The sequence below is a fragment of the Brienomyrus brachyistius genome, chromosome 17 (assembly GCF_023856365.1).
Source record: "Brienomyrus brachyistius isolate T26 chromosome 17, BBRACH_0.4, whole genome shotgun sequence".
In the NCBI taxonomy this organism is placed as follows: Eukaryota; Metazoa; Chordata; class Actinopteri; order Osteoglossiformes; family Mormyridae; genus Brienomyrus; species Brienomyrus brachyistius.
In genome coordinates this window covers 12790910-12811431 of record NC_064549.1, presented here as the reverse complement: position 1 = coordinate 12811431, position 20522 = coordinate 12790910, and the positions used below count along the sequence as shown (strand labels likewise).

At 43.6% G+C, this 20522-nt stretch overlaps 1 protein-coding gene and 1 long non-coding RNA gene across 2 annotated transcripts; both read left to right on the top strand.

Moving 5' to 3' along the window:
* The first annotated feature begins 6 nt into the window (after nt 1-6).
* LOC125712356 (uncharacterized) lies at nt 7-12641 on the top strand. Its single transcript, XM_048982302.1, has 14 exons — nt 7-76; nt 203-357; nt 609-761; nt 1160-1307; nt 1878-2005; nt 2383-2508; nt 3050-3218; nt 3394-3513; nt 5922-6050; nt 8286-8437; nt 8576-8662; nt 10419-10562; nt 10794-10976; nt 11338-12641. Exons 1-14 carry the CDS (start codon nt 34-36, stop codon nt 11467-11469), a joined length of 1869 nt encoding a protein of 622 aa, XP_048838259.1. The 5' UTR covers nt 7-33; the 3' UTR covers nt 11470-12641.
* A 6525-nt stretch (nt 12642-19166) lies between these two features.
* On the top strand, nt 19167-20522 carry LOC125712106 (uncharacterized). The gene is made up of 2 exons (XR_007383193.1): nt 19167-19241; nt 19565-20522. It is a non-coding gene; the product is annotated as an uncharacterized LOC125712106 (long non-coding RNA).

Sequence of the window (20522 nt, the reverse complement as noted above, 5' to 3'; positions counted from 1 at the left end):
CTGGGGTCACAGCTGGACTGGGCTTCGGGTCGCATGGTACCCCTGGCAGGGACGATGGAGGATGCCAATGGAGGAGGTGTGTGTGTGTGTGTGTGTGTGAGACTGTGGGTGTAGATGTGCCACGTCCACATAGAGCCCAACCTGCAGCTTCATTACAGAAGGAGTTTAGCGTTGAGCCTTTCGTGGTGTCTGTCCTCCAAAGGTCTGGTTCCCATTCGAATTGGCTCTCGGACCGTGGACCCTGACAGCGGTGCCGTGGGGCCTGTGGTGGGGGCTCGTTTCGACTCACTGAGAAAATCCGTCGTTCCCATTACTGCATCTGACAGGCTGGCTGAAGGGAGGAAAGACACGGTGCTGGTGGGATCAGCAGTCAGAATCATATCACTTTTCACCATCAGAACCACATCACTGCACCATCAGAACCGCATCACTATGCATCTCACAGAGGACATCATCAGAACCATGTCACTGCACCATCAGAATCGCATCACTATGCATCTCACAGAGGACATAGTCAGAATGACATCACTATGCATCTCACAGTGGATATCATCAATATAATCATTTACGTATAAGGTGTATTTCTATTCATATATATTTGCCTGCAGATGGACATTCTGCAAAGAGAGTGTTCTTTGAGGAGCACATTCTGGGTGCAGCAGGGACAGCAGGAAGAAGAGCTGCTCAGAGACCTTGACAGATCATTACAGCATTGCTTTCAGGCAGCCACCCAGTCCACGGAGCATGTGCAGGACTGTCAGGTAAGTGTCTCTGTGAGAGCAGTGCTCAGTGAGGGACACTGTGAGCATGGATGGCATGGGCAGCTAGGCGCATATATACTGTGGTCATGGTGGTAAGGTGGTGGTCTATTGAGGCTCAACTGATGGTGTGAACAGTAAGGTGGGAGTCTATTGCTGGTGTGGTCTGTAAGGTGGGAGTCTACTGATGGTGCGGTCTGTAAGGTGGGAGTCTATTGCTGGTGCGGTCTGTAAGGTGGGGGTCTAATGAGGGTGTGCTCAGTAAGGTGGGGGTCTAATGAGGGTGTGCTCAGTAAGGTGGGGGTCTAATGAGGGTGTGCTCAGTAAGGTGGGGGTCTAATGAGGGTGTGCTCAGTAAGGTGGGGGTCTAATGAGGGTGTGCTGTATCTACATCTCTGCAGCTGCAGTGGAGGGAGAGAGAGAGGCAGTTTCAGGCCACTGTGGCAGAGATGAACCAGCAGACAGAAGCAGAAGCGCACAGAAGTGCTGAGGGATGCTCGTACCTCCACCTGCTGCTGCCGGTGCCCGTGTTTCTCATCCTGACAGGAGGTGAGGGCAGGGCTGCATGTCAGGGGGGGGCATGTGAGGGCTGGTGTGTGTGTGTGTGTGTGTGTGTGCGTGTGCGTGTGTGTGCACGTGTTTTTGTAATTATTAAATTGTGGGGACCAGATTTCCCCATAATGTGATGATAACCTGTAACTTGCTACCATGTGGGGACATTTTTAGTCCCCATAAGCAGGGGCGTCAAAAGCATTGTGAATGTGGGGGGTCGACACACTGGCATAAAAGTAATAATTTATGTTAAATGTGGGGGGATCCAAATGAATAATTATGAAATGTGAGGAGAACACGTCTTACTTACACAGTTACTTATGCTTAAGGTCAGGGCTGGGTGGGAGTTAAGGTGGTCATAGTTGAGATGAGAAATTAATGGAAAATTCCCATAAAGATATGAATACCTGGACTGTGCATGTGTGTGTGTCAGCCTGTGTGTCATCTTTAGTCATTTTCTGTTTTTCAGAAGGTCCCTTCGGTTTGCTTTGTAATTACTGAATCAAATTAAAGCAGAATGAGTCGACCGAGCTCTCTAAATGGCAAGGTCCCCTCCATGGCTCCCAGATGATGAGCAGCAGCGAGACAGGCAGGGCGGGTGGCAGGAGGAGCTGGCAGCTGGGCTGGAGAGGATCAGTGTGGCTATAGACAGGCTGCAGCAGGAGCGGGACAGATGGATGGTGCAACACAGCATGGTGAGACATGGTTGCAGTACCTCACTGCTCCAGCAGAGGGATGCATTGCCACTATCCTTGGCAGGACTTCATACCATTTCCCACACCGAGTACTGTCTACTATGCAGAGGAGGAAATTTCAGGTCCAGAAAGTAAAAATCCTGACCAAGATTTTGTTTCAACCAACGAGCTGAGTAGTCTGTGATCCCTTATACACAGTTAGTTGGTTGAAACAAAATCTTGGTCTGAACTTTTCTTTCTGGACCAGAACTTTCTACCTCTGCTACTATGCATTAACATTTCACTGTTGACTGTCTAATGTTTTACCATGATTGTCTAAGACTGCACAGTGTATCTTTGTCACTATATCCTATTGGTCTCGGTCTTCTGTCCTGCAGGAGCGTCCCCTACGGCTGAAGGAACAGTGGGAGCAGCTGAACAGCAGGCTGGTGGAGCTGGAAGTGGCCCTCACTGCGCAGCACTGTGTCCGTGAGCATAACCAGCTCCGCATGGACACAGCAAAGGTAATGCTCAGCCAACACCCAGGTCACTGCCAACTCTGGAAATAATACTGTACCTTCGTTACGGAAATGATACTTATGATGATGGTCCCTGCCTTGTGGTCAATCTACTATCTAAGTTATTTGCTTTTTTATGATGGTAGCAGTAATGTTACTCACCTCATGGTAATGCTGTCTGTCTTTTGGTAATGCTGTCAGGCGTACAGTAATGTTACTCGCCTCATGGTAATGCTGTCTGTCTTTTGGTAATGTTGTTGTCAGATGTGTGGTAATGATACTCGCCTCACGGTAATGCTATCTGTCTTTAGGTAATGCTGTCAGGCATACAGTAATGTTACTCGCCTCATGGTAATGCTGTCTGTCTTTTGGTAATGTTGTTGTCAGATGTGTGGTAATGTTACTCACCTCATGGTAATGCTATCTGTCTTTCGGTAATGGTGTTCAGTCATGTGGTAATGCTACCCGCCTCATTAATATACTGTAACCTAGTGGTAATCTTATCTTTTCTTATCTTTCTTGCGGTTTGTTGGTCTTTTCTTTCCAGGCTGTCTTGTCAGGTTCCTTCTGGTACAAAGACTTTGGGCTGCCCTACATCCGAGGCCCCTCAGAGACACAGGGGACAGAGGCCGTTGTCCAGCACAGAGTCCTTCCCCTTCTACAGCGGCTTCTCTACTTGCTGGAGGAACAGAAGCTGGGAAACAAGGAGAGCCCAGGTACCCTACCATCTCTGGTCATAATCAGTCTCTGCCCATTGATAGCCGATACAGATCTCTGACCGCAGGTTCAAATCTCATCTCTAAATTTCTAAGGAAAAACTCTTGAGGACAAGCTTCTGTCTAAGCCTGGAAGGGACTGATCTCCCTCTTGATTTGTCCCACTTTGGTGCAGGTACTTCTACCCATTCTCTGAAGGCAGTGGACAAGTCAAAGTTTTTAGACCCCTGGGCCAATCAGCTCTACTCACAAGACAGCCAGAAAAAAGCCCCGCAAACTGTTCTCCAAGGAAAAGGTGAGACGGATGTGTATTACAGGTGCAGTGACATCTAAGGCTGTGTAAATGAGCATCAAACCTCTAATGGACATTCTGAGCATGAGTGTTTGCAGGGATGTAGACATCTAAGGAACATTTTCATAACATTTCTGAGTGTTCTTCATCAGAGGAGAGACGGCGCTAAAAATTTAATTTAAAGTTGGAGTAATTACATGCAGAAATGTCTTATCTGATACAGAAAATAATGTATTTTAGTCATGGAAATGACAGATCCCAGCTCTCTTATCTGATTAGTTATTAGAAAATATTGTATAATTCTTACATTTCCTTAAATAACAAAACAAGCCACTTATAATGACCTCACAGACATTAACACTTAAACGCCGGTGATTAGATACCTATCAACATCACACTTTTCCTGTTGCTCCATCCACACAAACTTCCCTATTATGTTAATCATTATATAGCATTTATATTTTGTGACACCTTTTATAAACCCATTCACACCTGAAAGCTTCCTGTGTGAAGCACTACTGTGTACATGTGACTAAAGGGCACTATTGTACAATAAAACCAGCATCAGTCATTGCTAAGCAAATTCACATAATGTGTCGCATTGCAGAACCACAACTTCACTCCATAATACTATAACTGTAATTGTATAAGTGTAAGGCTTTGTTACTTTTTGTCACAATGTGTATTAATGTGCTGCCCGTTTACGGATGTGCTTCTAGCTAAGAAGGAATCCACTCATCTGTCTCCCCCTGCTGGCAGATAAAAATATAACTTTACTGCCCTTAAAAGACATGTGTTGGAAAATGCCGCAATCAGGCACGTTTATGAAGTGAAAGTGAAATAACTATTTAAAAGTAATAAAAGAAACTTGCCCGTCCCCAGGTTAGGAACGAGATCCATTCCCTAAGTCGGTTTTTAAGTCGAATTTGTCAGTCAGAAAAACAGTAATACTGTAGAATACATAATGGCAATACTAATTATTCAGTAATAATACATGTAACTACAGTACAGTACTATACCTCGAGCCGAGGAACCGCTGAAGCCACGCAATGTTTTCATGAGTGTCACAAAGTAATGCATGCGTACCTTATCACAAACCATTGTATTTAACCCAAATTTTTAATATAACAGGCTTTTTGGGAGTCCATTCGTAAGTCAGAGTTGTCCGTAAGTCGGACATTCTAAACCCAGGGACAGTTATATAAAATCAAATCATGTCAAATAGCCTTTTATGGTCAATTCACTCTATGTCCATAACATACTGGGAATCGAAATTCTGTTCAGTAACAAGACAGTCAGCAGCAGAAGTAATATTGAGACTTTATATGGTAGCGGCTACAGTAGGGTACTTGGTAAGTAGTGACTCTCATGTTAGGGGCAGGGGGCAAGAGGGGGGGGGGGGGTGGTAGACAGTTCAGCATCCTGACAGCTTGGTGGATGAAGCTGTTGGACAGTCTTGTGGAGCTGGTCTGGAGGCTCCGGTACCTTTTCCCTGAGGGGAGGAGGCTGAAGAGGGAGAGTAAAGGATGCTGATGCTTCGGCAGTTGAAGCAGGTGTAGAAAATGTCCTTGAGGGAGAGCAGTGGGGGAGAGCAGTGAGGGAGAGCAGTGGGGGAGAGCAGTGAGGGAGAGCAGTGGGGGAGAGCAGTGAGGGAGAGCAGTGAGGGAGAGCAGTGAGGGAGAGCAGTGAGGGAGAGCAGTGAGGGAGAGCAGTGAGGGAGAGCAGTGGGGCACAGGGCTTTACATGCTGGAGTGCTGCTTTGTGTCTCAGACCGGCCAGAGAAGTCATTTAGGCAGTTGAGCAGTGAGATGTCACTGGCGCAGGTCTGTGGTGGAGGTTTGTAGTTCGTGAGGGTTTGGAGAGAGACTGAGCGTCTCTGGTCTTGCTGAAGTGTCCTGATATAAACGACTTGCTGTCGCTTTGCTGCCCAGATGCCGCGGGACAGGTTGCCTCTGGCTGTTGCTAGTCCTGCAGTGTCACTGCTTCCGAACGCTACGTCACGAGTCCTCAGAAGCCTGTGGACCTCTCCTGTCGGCCGCGTCTTCTGGTTAGAACGAACAGTGATATTTTTTGCAGTGGGTGACATCATCAATACATTTTGCAATGTATGCTGTAAGCACCTCAGCGTACTCTTCCATGTCTGCGAGGTCATTATAAGTGGCTGCTTGTTTAAAAATGTCCCAGTCCGTAGTGCTAAAGCAGTTCCTTGGAGCACTGGAGGCCCCCTCTGGCCACACACATACAGTACCTGCTTTTGTGTTGGTCTGCTGGTTCTCACTCTGGGTCTGTATGCAGGTCTCAGCATGATGGTGATGTGATCAGAGAGACCTGGGTGGGGGAGGGGGGGAGGCCTGAATGATCTCCAGGGACTAGCGCCCAGATTTCTAACAGTGGTGCTTCTCCTGTCCCAGTGCAGGACTGGGAGGAGCTGTTGCCACTATCTCCACTCTTCCAGCAGCTGAGGAACCTGGAGGAGCAGCTGAGGAGCTTGGCTGTGGAGAAGAGCATCTTGGGAGGTTGCCGCAGCTCCCACAGAACAGGTGCGGCTTCTCCTTTACATCAGCACACCATGCAAGCAACAGCAAACTGTACCTGAAAGGCAGAATTTCAGCACTTTCAAGCCAAATATGTTAGCAGATTTCTGAGGTGTCTCTACATCAGGGGCCTGGCCCCACCAGATGTCGACATGGAGAAGTGTAACAGGTAATGCATATATATTTTTCTTTATTAGCTAACATTGCTGTGCATCAATTGCACATGACAATGGCAGTGCATCCATACATTCCAAATATCTTCCTGTACCTGTTGCGTAAAGGTCAGTTCTTCTCGTAGCAGTCTTTGTCTGGTAAGCATGTGGCTGGCCAGTCAGCGTTCTTTACAAAAAGAACCAGACTCTACGAGAGCGCAAGGTGCAAAAAGATTGTCCTAACTCTCTTAATCATTCAGAGGCGTATTTTGGGCGTAACATGTAATGAACAAATCGGAACGGCGCATAACCTCACCTTTAAAATGGAGCGGCGCATGGTCTACGGCCGTTACAATGGTGCGTTTGCCTGGCAAGCCAGATTGCTTTTTGACTGTTACATGTCTTTTAAGGGCGCTGTTGCATTTAAACGCCTTTAGAGTGGAGCAGGCATGGGATGGGGCAGCAGCCAATGCGTCCTCATTTTCTAGGATCGCCAGATCATTCTTGCAGCATCAAAAGTGGTTTAATGGTGCCAGAAGACAGGGAAACGAAAGATCACTGTTGAACGAGAGCAGCGGCTGAGAACGGGGATATAATTAAGCTTGTGTGTTTAATTTTGGTCTGCACTTTGCAAAATTTAAATAAAAGTTTAATCTTTGTTCAAACAACCTGCAGATTTAAGGTGTTTTAAAATGTTCAAATAAAATGCTATTGGGCTGTTATTTTTCTACATCTCACAGCTGAGATTCCTTACCAGGCTACAGACGATTCAGCTCTTCTGCCAGCTGATCCCTCCTTGCCCAAGCTGTTGCCAGCATAGACTGTTGGCATCGGCACATGCAGTTCAGCATCACACCTTCTAAAGTCCTCAAGTGTTCTCATTTATGTCCAACAGGCATCCGTCACGCATGGCAATGTTACACCACACACAACATGCCACAGAGAATGCCGTGACCTTTGAGGGATGTACTGTAATATTCCACCTGACTTATCTAAATATCTGAAATGCATTTTCAGCAATCCAACTGTCCTTTCAATTACAGTGCATTGTGAGTTTTGATAATTTCCAGTGGAAAGTGGGCAGAAAATCCCAACGTGTGGGCATGGCGTGCAAATGAGCAACTAGCAAAACCATTTTGCATCACGCTTTGTGTCAGAGGAAAATTGGGCTCATTGTCTCCCACACATTTCTAGCCCAATGTAAATGAACGCAAAGAACCAAGTGAGCAACTGGAAAAATGTGCATATGTTCAAATAAAAAATATATATATTTTTTTTTAAATAACAGAATGTCAGTCATGAAGACCTTTTAGTAAACATGGTATTGGCCTCGCCGATTGTTAGTCATCACAGATATGTTAGCCACTACTAACTACAAGGCAATAATGAATCAAGTTGACGGTTTAATAAATGCTGTATTTCATTTTAGGTTTGTGTGTAGTTATATTGACGATTAAAGAATGTACTGGGGGCCTCACAGGGCTTTCTGTGCCAGAGACAAACTGCGAAATTTCACTCGACATTTTAATTAAAACAAAAATAAAATTTGCAATGGATTGATGCTTTTGTGTAGTAATTGCTTGGGGGAAAACCACAAAAGGAAAGGAAGGCAATTCAAACTATTTTGTGAAATTAAGATAATCATGTTAGAGAATTATTGACATTTTGAAATCAGTAACTGGTCCGGAATGGCAGGGATTTCACCAGTACTGCATGGGGACAGATCCAGCTGTTTGTGGCCTCAGGCAGTATCGGGATCCTCATTGTTCTCCGGGTTGGGGATCAGTGAGTGGATGTGGGGTTCGGCCTGGTGACTTTTACAGCTACTGTGATTTAACAAAGCTGTAACTTTTTTCCTTGATACCGTAGTAATGAGGGGAGCTATGTTTTCCCCAGAAAGAGAATCTATCCGACAGTACGAGGCTTTCAAAAAATGTGAAACAAAAAAAAAACTGATCAGAAAAACATAGATTATTTGTTGTTTGAACAACTAAACTTAAAATAACCGGGAAAATGGCATGGTAAGTTGTGGGTGTCGATGTGAAAGTGTAAATAAGAGCTGGTGTAAGACTATGGCTGCGTGCCGCAGGTGGAAGACGCCCCTTCATCGATCTGCTGGATGCCCAGTGGGAGTGTGAGGGAGAGCTGGTCCCCCTGAGCCCGGACTGCCTGAACACGCGGGAGGTCCTGCTGTACCAGTACGGGGTGTCCCTGCTGCAGGCGCTGCACACCCGCGCTGAGGTCAGACACATGTTTAACCAGTGTACTAGTTAAGCTAGGTTCCAAGCATGTTAATCACAATCAGGTGGTCTAGATAGTCGGCACACAGAGCTGAACGTCCTGTTTGCCGAATCGTTTACACGGCGGTTTCACCCACAGGCGCCAGCTCTCACACTCCAGATCTCAGCCAGCCTGCCCCCTAACAGTTACCATGGCAACCCCTTCTGTAACTCTTTCTTCTACCAGGTACAGTTGATTGAATTCCTGTCACACCGCAATCATAATTTTTTTGTGGTATGTGGGTGTTTGGCTCTGTGGGCTTTGTGCCTGTGATCAGAAGATTGCTGGCTCAAGCCCCAGCCTGTGCAGAACAATCACAGGTCTATGACCCGATGCATGTTCTCTATGCATTTTCGTTGGTCTTTTACTTTACTAATTTACTACCCATTACGCTAGAGTTAGGAATTTCCCATGGCTCTCTGTGGGTTGTGCTTAAAAACCGTGTGACTCTTCATCCTGCCACAAGAAGTAATTTCTGGCTGACCTACAATAAGAAAGGAAAAAAACCCTCTTTCAGGTCTGTGATCTTACATTTCAGGGCACAGATAACAATGTTCTGATCCTCACCAACTTCTAAAATGAGGCAAATCACAAAGGCATATATACGACATTTCAATTTGCAAGACAAACCAAAAGTAAGTCAAAACACTTCTTGCCCCGTGGCCACGCTACAGCTTTACTGCTTCCCGTGGAATTAATAAAGTAATTTATAAGCCTGTTCTGCAACTACCACATGCCTCATACCAGCCATGGTGCAGTGGTAATGACGTGGGCTTGTTTGGCACCCAAACACCTGGGCACTTTGCAGTTTTTCTGTAGACTATAACCTTATCTTTATACCAAAGTATTTTAGAGGTAAATGTGAGTTCTTCTGTCCAACAGCTACAGTTTTGATGAATCATAGTTTAGGGCTGCGTCCGAAGAGTCTTTTTCTCTCTTTCTCAGTTCTCTTTTCCTAGAATAGACCAATCAGATCCTCTTAACACTGCAGTTTTCTTTTCGTACAGTAAGTGCTGCCGGATCCTCTCAGCGCCGAAACTCTCTTTTATTAGAATATGTGCAGTCGGAGTCATGTGAGAAAGCGAAGTGAAACCTGGTCCACTGACTGTTATCTAACCTGTGACATTTTTGGCATTAGTTTTACCTACCTGTTCATTTCACTCTTCCATGGTACTAGATGAGAAAGGAGCTCTGACAGCATTTTATAGGATGATCTAGGGGATGTGTCTCCCCCAGTATTATACTGGCTTCATTCATCCCCTGCAATAAATAGATGTTTGTATTTAAATCATTAAGTTGTGTCAAATTCTCTCCTGCACCGATGAGCTCATTATTGTACAATGTTTTGATTAGTAACTCAAAGGAGGTGAGTTTCATTTCCTGCAAGCAGGTTTCTGTAACTATCACTCCTTCTGTTCTTCCCCCCTCTGTTTGTCAGAGATCTATATGACTGGGCCCGTGTTCATTTTATTGAAAACTTTATATGAAATTTAGAATATTCATCAACAAAGATTTTTTAACAAAAACGTGACTTTGATAAAAAATCTATCTATAATGTCAAAAATGATGAAATGTACTGACACTTTAGTCAGCTGTCAACTGTATGACAGTGGGAAAATTATGCATGTCAATGCTTTTCCATTTAATTTGATTGAAAAGTTCACTATTGAGAACTGAACTAAGAAATAAGCACAGCCCAGTTGGTTTGCACTAATCTGGTAATTGCTTACGTTTTTGAGACTGGACATTTCAGTTTTCTTTATTCAACTTTGATACGCTGGTGTTTCTTCTTACCATATGAATGAAGATGCATAGCATGTAAATTGATTGCAATTAAGTTGCATCTTTTTCAAAAGAGTGAGTAAATCAAAATATACTGTCACAGTGAACACTGGACTGCACGTGTCACACTGCAGCAGTGACCTCTGGGCTGTTTGCGCAGGAGTCTGGCGGCACCCTTTTTGTTCGCCGTCAGCGGCTGCGATCTGCAGGCAGTTTTTTGCTGCTGCTTCTCCACTGTGTGTCACACATCATCATCGGGGACATGGGCACAGACGACCACCAGTTCCAGCGGGTCTTCTTCAGGGTATCGTGAATAGTCTTGTACTTTTGAAATTACCTCAAGGGCTCCGTTTCTACATTTTACTTCATTTATCTGAGGGTTTTAACCAAAGTGACTGACAGTAAAAAGGAAGAGTACCGTGTGTGTACTCCTTGGGCTTGGAACCCACAACCTTTGCACTATAACCACAATGCTATACTTGTTGAGCTACAGTAGCTAGCAGTTTGTCTTTAACAGTTTCTGTTCTGCTGTCAGATGCTGGAGTTCACACTCACAGAAGGCTTTGAGTCCAAAATGGCAACCCGCACAGCTGACGGCCTACAGCATACTGGGCAGGAAGACCTTCACCTTGATCAGGGCAAAATGTCTGAGTCAGGCCTGAGCTCCCTGCTGGTGAACAGGATGCAGGGCTCAGCATGCAGACCCCTCCCCGACAATGTAAGGCAGCTTGGAAAAAGTTTGTTATAACATGTGTAAGGGCCAATATGTCATAGCTACCAAGCTCACATCAAAAGATATACCCTCGGGGGTGGGTGTTTAGCTCCGTGGGCTTTGTGCCTGTGATCAGAAGATTACTGGTTCAAGCTCCAGCCTGTGCAGAACAATCACAGGTCTGTAGGCCCCTGAGAAAGGCCATTAACCCCCCCCTGCCCCCCCATGCATGTTTATTTGTTTGCATGTTTGTATCGAGAGACAGAACTGATACTTTGGATACAAGGTTATTCTACGGCATGGTGGTTATTCCATAGCAGAGTAAAAATATATCATAATAATGTCAATGCCACTGCTTACTGGGCAGGAACACGTGCCAGAGCAGCTTGAGAAACACCGGAAGGCATCTGATTTGTGGCATCTGGAGGGCCTGCTGAGGGATGCCAGGTCGGAAGTCAGGAGAAGCTGCCGGAAGGCTCAACCCCACAGCCCACAGTGAGCGTGAGACCATCAGAACCAGCGGCCCAGAAAGCAGCTCAGCGCATGGCTCCATTTTTCTAGAACAAGTCGCATTTGTACTGTACCTGATATCGCAGATCTGAGGGTACGGTGGTCATGAGTCACCGAAGGTTCACACAGAATATATAGCCCATGACTGTCATGTTTTTCAACTGTTACATACTCTTTCCATATTATAAAGGAAACTTGTTTTATTTCATTCATATTTTAATTTATATGTATTCACTAAACTTTTCAGTGCTTATCAAGAATTAAAAATCTGTTGTTTTCGAAATAAATGGAAAAATGGTAAAAAAAAAATGCCGGGCACAATGAGTGGTATTGTACATTCACTAATTTATTTTTTATTTATCTTTAGTTATATGCAGGGTTGAAGTACAGTACTCAAGTTTTTCACTTAGCCTTCTCATGGAACTGAAAGCATTTCCGTTTTATACTTGGTCTTGAGTCGGTCTCAGACCACAGCATCTCACAAGTCATGAGACCAAGACTTTTTTTTCTGTTACCCACAGTGGAAAAAAAAAACATTCTCATTTCTCCTTCTCCTCTGCGGCACACATTAATAAAATACAGTCAACAAAATAAAAATAAAATGTATCTATTATTCACCTTTATTGTATTAGCCATACACTGATTTATTTTATTTCAGAAAAGACGGTTACAGAGTGGAATGCTACCTTGGAAATCCCTTCATAACACACAAGATGCCGATATTCAGTTTGGCTGCGTAAATCATGAAAGTGATTTTCTGACATGCATGCATATTCTGCTATAGAGTAAGATCTGAACTGCTCAGTCCAATCGATATTGTTAAAACTGGAATGAGTGTGGTCACCATTAAGGTCTCACATGATTGGTTCTTCCCAGAAGTTCATGCGAGTTATGCAGATGTAAAGTTAACGTCTGTTTTCGTACCGTTTTTATGATTACTTGATTGGTTTCCCTTATCATTATGTAATCAGCGTTACATGTATCAGGTTCCACTTCAAGGAAAAACATCAATTGGCATAATCATACATACTACTATAATCATTTCTTTCTTTGTTTTTCATCCTGATTGGTTTAAAGCGTTATTGAAAAGGACAGTTCTGTTCTGTTCTGAATTGCCACCAACACTGAAAAATAAAATACTGTGCTCCTTTCTGAATCAATACAGGCCACGATTTCTCCTATATTATCCGGGGAAAATTGTATTATTGGCCCTCCCCCCTGAGCCCCACCCCTTTGCTTTAAGGACAGGATATGTAAGCACCATAATTTCAGTATGTGCTAGTCCATCCATCCATTTTCCAAACCGTTTATCCTACTAGGTCGCGGGGGGTCCGGAGCCTATCCCGGAAGCAATGGGCACGAGGCAGGGAACAACCCAGGATGGGGGGCCAGCCCATCGCAAGGCACACTCACACACCATTCACTCACACACACACACACATGCACTTCTACGGGCAATTTAGCAAGTCCAATTAGCCTCAGCATGTTTTTGGACGGTGGGGGGAAACCGGAGTACCTGGAGGAAACCCCACGACGACATGGGGAGAACATGCAAACTCCACACACAGTATGTGCTAGTTATGTTTTAAATTTCAAATGAATACCCAATATCAAAAACACCTACAGTTCTTACATAGAGCTTTTTACACATCTCCCGCCATGAGGAGTGGCTCACATGAACAGCAGCATTTGGCTGCATCACAGCTCTTCTCTTGGGTGGAAGAGGTTTTGTTCTCTGTGTATTTTTTCCGAGCTGCTTAACGGTACCTTTTGTGAAACATCCTGTTACTATATGACGCATCTGTGTCCCCCTCCCCCTGTGCCTCAACCTCATCCCAGGTCTGTGGGTCCACCACCAAGGCTCTGAAGAAGAGGGAAACTGAGGGAGAAGACATTACTTTAGAGCAGTGTTTCTCACCCTGTCCACATTTTTGCTACCAGGTGCTGGGAGGGAGCAAAAATGTGAACTGTCTGGGGGTCCCTGAGGACCGGGTTGAGAAACACTGCTTTAGAGCATCAACACCAAGGTCCCATCCACCTTTCTTGTACCGTTTGGACTTAGACAACTCGCTGCAACGGCACAGTTGTGGGTTTATATTCTGCCTCATTTCGATATTTCCACATAGTTCTTTTTGGAAATGTATGAAGTGATACAGGAAGTTTATGTGGTGGAAAAACTGGTCTGTTCTTTTCTCACCAACCTCAGACCATTGTGTTACTACAATGAAATGCTTAGAGATTCAAATGGGATTCTTGTTTTGCACAACTTGAAGTAACATCCCTGAATTGATACATTCTTGCTTATATTCTGCAGACAGGTACTCTGGGCTTTACACTGTTATTTTACTTTAGTTAATACTTGAACAATAGTATCGGGGATATGAAGCTTGCATGTTCACTTTTATTGCTTTAACTATCAGGGCAAAAATAACAATAGCCTGGTCCTCACCAGTTTCTAAAAACAAACCGAGCTCCAGATAATACAACAGATAATGGATTTCTCTATGTTATATTTTATTCTGTGAACCTGAACAGAATAAGTGTCGGTAGGATGGATGGAAATATAAACCAAAATGTGGAAGCCATGTGAGAAGAAGCAGGCACACCTGTCCTCCCTTCATAGGATTTAAGAAGTTAACTTTCTGTTCTCATATTGTCATGCTCCGCTCGTCCTACCCCCCCCGTGTGCCACACCCCTCATCTACCCCATGTGGATTCCCCGTGTTCACCAGCTGTTTCCTGTTGTTGCCTTTAGTTCAATGTATTTAGTCCGCAGTTCAGTATGTTTCCCCAGTCCGGTCATTAATGTTGCATGTCTTCTAAATGTGTTACCTTGTTAATAAATCTCCTTTGTCTGTATCCACGGCTACCCTCGCCTGCTTCCCTGTGCGAGCTGTTGACACATATTGTTACCCGCTATTTTTGTTTTCTCATTGATTGTTTTATTGAGCCCAACTGTCATGTTTTATCATATACTGGTCAAGTGAAAGTGTGGAATCTCATTGAGACGCTGCGGCAGGATCTGTTCCAGGGCCAAAATTCCTCTTAAGTGCTGTGAGAAACTGAAACTCACAAACTCTAACCACTGAACCTATTAAGGGCTGCAGAATGTGGGTTCGGGGTACACATGCACATTCACAGTGTAGTAAAAACATGTATTGAAACTCTCATAAGGCTGAATAGAGAATACATATCAGCTATTCAAAACAGTACAAAAGTTCTTCCAAAAAACAGGCAAAACTGTATGAGTGAGAGTAAGTGCACAATTAAGTGTGTGTGAGAGAGAGAGAGAGAGAGAGAGAGAGAGAAAGAGGCAGAGGGAGTGTATTGAATGAGTGTGTGAAGAGAGAGTGTGGCCTACATTGCAGGAGTCCCTTTAACTACTGATGCCTTTAAGCACAACTAACTTTCCAAAAAATGGCATATAATTGTCGATGGAGCCTGTTGATCAATTCAGTGAAGGAAAATAAAGACTTGCTTGCTATATAAGAGCAGCTACCTTCTCTGAGTGTCACCAGTCAGAGGCTACATGCATCATTTGCATTTTAATCATCATTATCATGCAGACGCCTCACAGAAAGTATGTTGCAGTATTTTTAAAATACAAAACACTAAATTATTTTGACAAAATATGGAGCCATTTTCATCAACCCTATAAAACTATTTTGTGTTTGAAAAAGATATTTTAAATTCATGTATCATAACTACCGTCCATCCCTGTCCTGAATTAGTTTGTCTGTTAGGTCTGTAAATAAGACTTTTGGATCATTTTTTATGCAAATCTACATATTTTGTACAAACCATGCAATTTCAGGATCCAAACTTGGTCTGGGCTGAAATGTCACCCATATCATTGACATTTCTTGGAATATCTTGTAGTCATCTTGTTAGTTTTCTGAATTATTTACACTGCCACTTGAAAAAAATAGGGAAAACAAGAAGTAATACAGTATGAAACTTGATCTTTATTGCATGATGCGAGCAGAAGGAAAGGTCATAATTGAGGATACAGGTTTCATTATCAAACAACAAGAATTAAATTCCTATTTGCTTCTGCATACACAGGGTAAGATCACAGTCAGTTGATACTCCCACCAAGCTGTGTTCTACGGAGCTGTAGTTTTAACCGTAGTTTTCACTATGATGATGATTATCATGATTATTATTCCAATGACGATCCCAGAAATATTCAGGACTTTGGCTGTGTGTGATGCCTGTTGAGCCTTCGTCACGTCTCCAGTGTCAGCCGCATCCCGCGCCTACAAGCAGGCACAGTATTTTATTCGTAAAATTATCATTCTTACTTGTTATTTATCATGGTGCAGGTGCAAATATTAATCCGGTACAACTTTACATTTTTGTTTTTTTTTTACATTCAAGTATTATGTTTCAGTGCTGTACTTCTCATAAAGGTCAGACCTGACCCAAATGTCTGATGAGTATCCAAATATCAAAGGCAAGTAAAATTATTCAAAGTCAGCTATTAATTAAGGGTCCAAGCAACAAAGCTGATGTATCCCTATCGTTTTTATAATTGTGACTGTTCCTTTTAATTAATGACTAATAACATAACTAATACTGTCTTTCCAAATGTCTCTACATTTATACTCCGCATGTATTTTGTGTAGGAGGGCATAACATTTTCCATGGACACCATTTTGTCACTAATGTGACACCCATTTATTATTATTTATTAAGTGCACTATCTGTTATGTGAACTTACCCTCATAGAGTAGATGATTGCAATGACTCCAAGTGGCAGGCAGCAGCAGAGCGTGTTGAAAATAGAAATGCCCAAGTAGTCCTTGGTGGGGGCTGCGGATCCGTTCATGGTGGCTGAAACTTTTGCAGCTGGCGCTGATCACACCCAGTCAAGTCTTCCACTGATCTCTGGCTTTACCTGGAGCAACACTGAGTGCTTCACTATATGTATGAACTGTAGGAGGATGTAGATGAAGACGCCGTGCACGGCGTTAGGAAACAGATCAGAAGTTTCTTCCCCAATGAATTCACAGTTATGCACAGGTTACTCAGATGGGGGGGTTGGGAAAAGGGGGGGGGGGTACATGAAGAACATACAAGAAAGCTGTCACCCACTTTTATATTTACATTTAGTCATTTAGCAGGTTGACTTCTTTGGCTTTTGGTTCATTCAGTTTAATTAACTGGGATAGGATTTTTATTTAGTAGTTTGATGGTCAGGAAACCTCCCACACATAGAGAATATTGTTCTAACATGTTGCACTCGGAGATCTTTAATGACACTGTTTTAAAGGTTTAATGAAAAATTTGACAATGACAACTTTATTTAAAAGGCCTTTATCACACTTCTGACATACGGGAGGTGGAAATTCAGTGAAGCAGCGTATCTGTACTTCTGGTTTATTGAGAAGCAAAGAGTGAGTCCTCTCACTAGTGATATTGCAGTGTACTTGGCTGCTCTAACTCAAAACAGAGGCACTAGGAACTAACACTAGGAAATCTATACTGTACCACTTGAAGAGGTGGGCCTGGGCACAGTTCAGTTAGACACATCGAGTATGATTGCTAACTGTGCCCGAGCACGTTAATGATGCAATGGGCACATGTATGCACACATGTACATTATACACTGAACCAGACCTGGATGGAATGGATTGGTTATGCTGCACAGATCGGGCAGTGGCTGTCACAGCTGAGGTGCAGTGTTCACTGGCAGTTTGAGCTGACGAGAGTATGCAGGAACAACTGGATGCAACAACTCTGAGACAGTAAAATACAGGACTGTCTTCTTATATGTGCAGCATGATTAAATGAAAATCGTTGCGTTGCATACTCAATAAATCTATAACAGGGCCGTGGTGCATCATGCCTCCAAATCCACAAAATTAAGACAATAATAATTAACTCCATTGTCCTTTGCGATAACGCTTTTCTTCCTATGGCTGCATTCAAATTCAGGGGCTATCTGTCCCTAATGAATTTAGGGGCCGCACCTTTCTAAGGCTGCATTTGAGGACTGAATGCACCATAGCAGGGTGACAAGGCTGTCCCATTTTGAACATTCCTCCAAATGTGGTCTGGAAATGCACCCTCCCTTTGCAGAATAGTGAGGAACCATCGGATGGATCCTTTGCAGCCGAACATATCCCAAGATCCACTGCACAGAGGTTAAGTGGGTGTGTCCCAGCGAGGCGACAGAAATTGTGCTTTGTGACTCAAGGGAAAGGGTGGGAACAACTGGTGACAGCCAGGTCATTCTACTTTACAGCGCTCTCCATTCAATCTTTGAAGAGCGGAACCTACGAAGGCTATGCCTTCACAGACCATGTCCTTCAAAGGATGTAGTCCCTGATTTCAAACACAGCCTTTGTTTTCTTCAACACAAATAGTCATATGGTCATGATGAAAGTGTGCCTGGACCCAAAACATTAATGGTGCATTCACATTAGCTGATCTGTACCGTGCCCGAGTGCATTTGACTCTTAAAGTGGTTTGTTTGAGTAGTCTGATCCATACCATGCCCTGGCCTGCTAGGCTAGAGCACAATACGCATCTAGTGTGATCGCTAACCGTGCCCAGGTAATCAACACAGACATGGTGACCTCCATACTGATACCACATTACCCTCCACTGTAAAAAAAAATACAGATAATATACAGTAGGCACCCATGGAGGTTACAGCAGTTGTTTTTGCTTTCTTCCATTCAGCTCCATTTACCATCTTGTCTTCTCCCTGTTTAGCCAGCAGGTGTTGCTGGCCACCCTGTCTTCCCCATCAGTCTTTAGTGTGTTCCCCCCTGCTCCCCAGGCCAAATTCCTGTGCATTCTCTGCTTGAGTCTGTGACAGGCTGCGTGTATCGTGAAGGGGGGGAATCCTTCAGGAGCCTGATCCCCGGAAGAGTCGAAACTGTCGGAGAGCTAATAGGGTCAGGCCTGTTGAGGATCAGGGCTGGTGTAGTGCTGAATATTCATCAGCTCCTGTGTGTTTATGGTTAGTAGTAACCGTATAAGACGTTCCTCTTTTGGTTAATTTCAATTATGTTGTCAAAGCATGCATAAACTATCAATGTTGCTGTTATGACTAGTGACTGGTGGAATCTCAGCTCCAAATGCATATTACCAATCTTAACCAGTAAGAGATGTTGACTGCACCCCTCATCTGGTGACAAGTTAAACACAAAGTGTAGCCTTTTACGTACTCATTTCTGTCAATGGCGAAAGTGTCTCCCCGTGGCCAGGATCAAACTGTAATACTCCCAGGACACGTTGCTCTGGTTAATCTCCACTTGAAAGGGTTCAGCGGGAAACTGCTGCCCGTCGCCAAAAAGTGTGACAAATTCTGCATCGTAATGTTTAAAATTTAAAAGGTTTTTCTCGTACAACCCCATAAAACCAACATTATCTACAAATCCTATGACAACGGGTTTAGGAGCTGTCCTAGAAATAAATTTTCTTGGGCGCAGACACGGTTCCCGGCTAGCAAGCTAAATGTTTTCATACAGACACTTTCGATCGGCTACTTTGTGTGTGCTGCTAGCAGAGCGCTAACATGGTTAAACGAACCTTTCACTAACATGTTGCTTCCAGTTAGAGGTCGACCGATATATCGGGCCGATAATTAGCATTTTTTAATGTATCGGCATCGGCCGATATACGAGTGTAGGACGCCGATTTACAGACAGGCATGTTTGCGGGCTAATTGTTGCTGTGGAACACGTGACCATGCTGCCTCGTGCAGGACCCCAGCCAGAAGTTTTGGAAAAGTCCTGGGAGAAGACGGTAAGGATACTGATCTTTCAAAGATCTATTGTTTAACTGGTTTGAAATGTTGTTTTAAAAGAAAATCCGAGCGCTTTTGAAAGAGAACGTGAATTACACTGTCGGGAAGTGGCGTAAGGATAATGGGCCTTCAACCAACTATAGCTTATAACTTATAGGTAACGTTAAGGATCATTGATTCTGACAGAGGTAATGCTGTGCGCTTGTTGGTGGGCTCACAGACGTTGTTTTAATCGTTAAAAACATTTTAATTGTTAAATTTTTAATTATTACCATATCAGCCCGATGTTACCAGTTCTGTTTTTTTTTCTCTTGTGTCGTAGAGTTTCACTGCTTGCGTGTGGGGCGGAGCAGGTAGCTCTCTCAAACACTGCAGCGTGATTGTTGCGTTACTCTGCCCTGATCACAGACAGCACCGTCCTCGGAGACACAGAGCTGCTAAGAACAATGTATGGCGGAGAAAACTGTTTGTTCGAAAGCCTGGTTACCATTCACTTGAGCTGATGCTAACAATGATCCTTCTGTGCAACTTGTTTGCAGTTGAGAGCGGAGATTCGAACAATTTGTCAGATATCCAGATAAAAAGTGCACGACTTTGCGCAGTTGGTTTCTTCGTTAAACATGTCTATCCTTTATACGGGCTTATCCGTCTACAACGTCACAATCACAGGGGCTTACGTTGTCCTTGCATGCAAGGCTGTGTAATACGACAAAGTTATTTTATTTTCCGCGATCGCTAGATTCTGACTGTGAATTTGGCTTGTAAGCTTTTTGTCTGCTAACAACATAAACAATATGTTAGTGAATGGTTTTGGGCCTTGTACACTACTCATCATACCATGATGCACTTAATTACTAGTGTTTTTTTTCTTCCAAAATGTATTAGTGTAATTGTTTTACTGTGCATGGAATTCTGGAATTGTAGAATGAATTGAAGACGAAGGCACTATAATGTAATTGCTAACCTTGCGTTTTTTTCTTCTGTTTTAGCAATTGTTGTCTGATGGCTGAACAAAAATTTAATCCTGTATGGCATTTCACCAGGCCAACACCAGGAAAAGCCACGTGCAATAAATTGGATTAGAACTGCAGATAACATGCACATTCCTTTTTGTATTGTTTACAAATTTTAGGAGTTTGCTGCTATATTTTGTGCTAAAAGAGATTTCGATGCTGCTATTTTTATTCTTTGTTTGTTATTGTTTACAAGTTGTATTGTGTTTTTGTTAATTTTATATTTAAATTTACACAAGTCAGTATTCAATAAATGCTAAGTTGAGA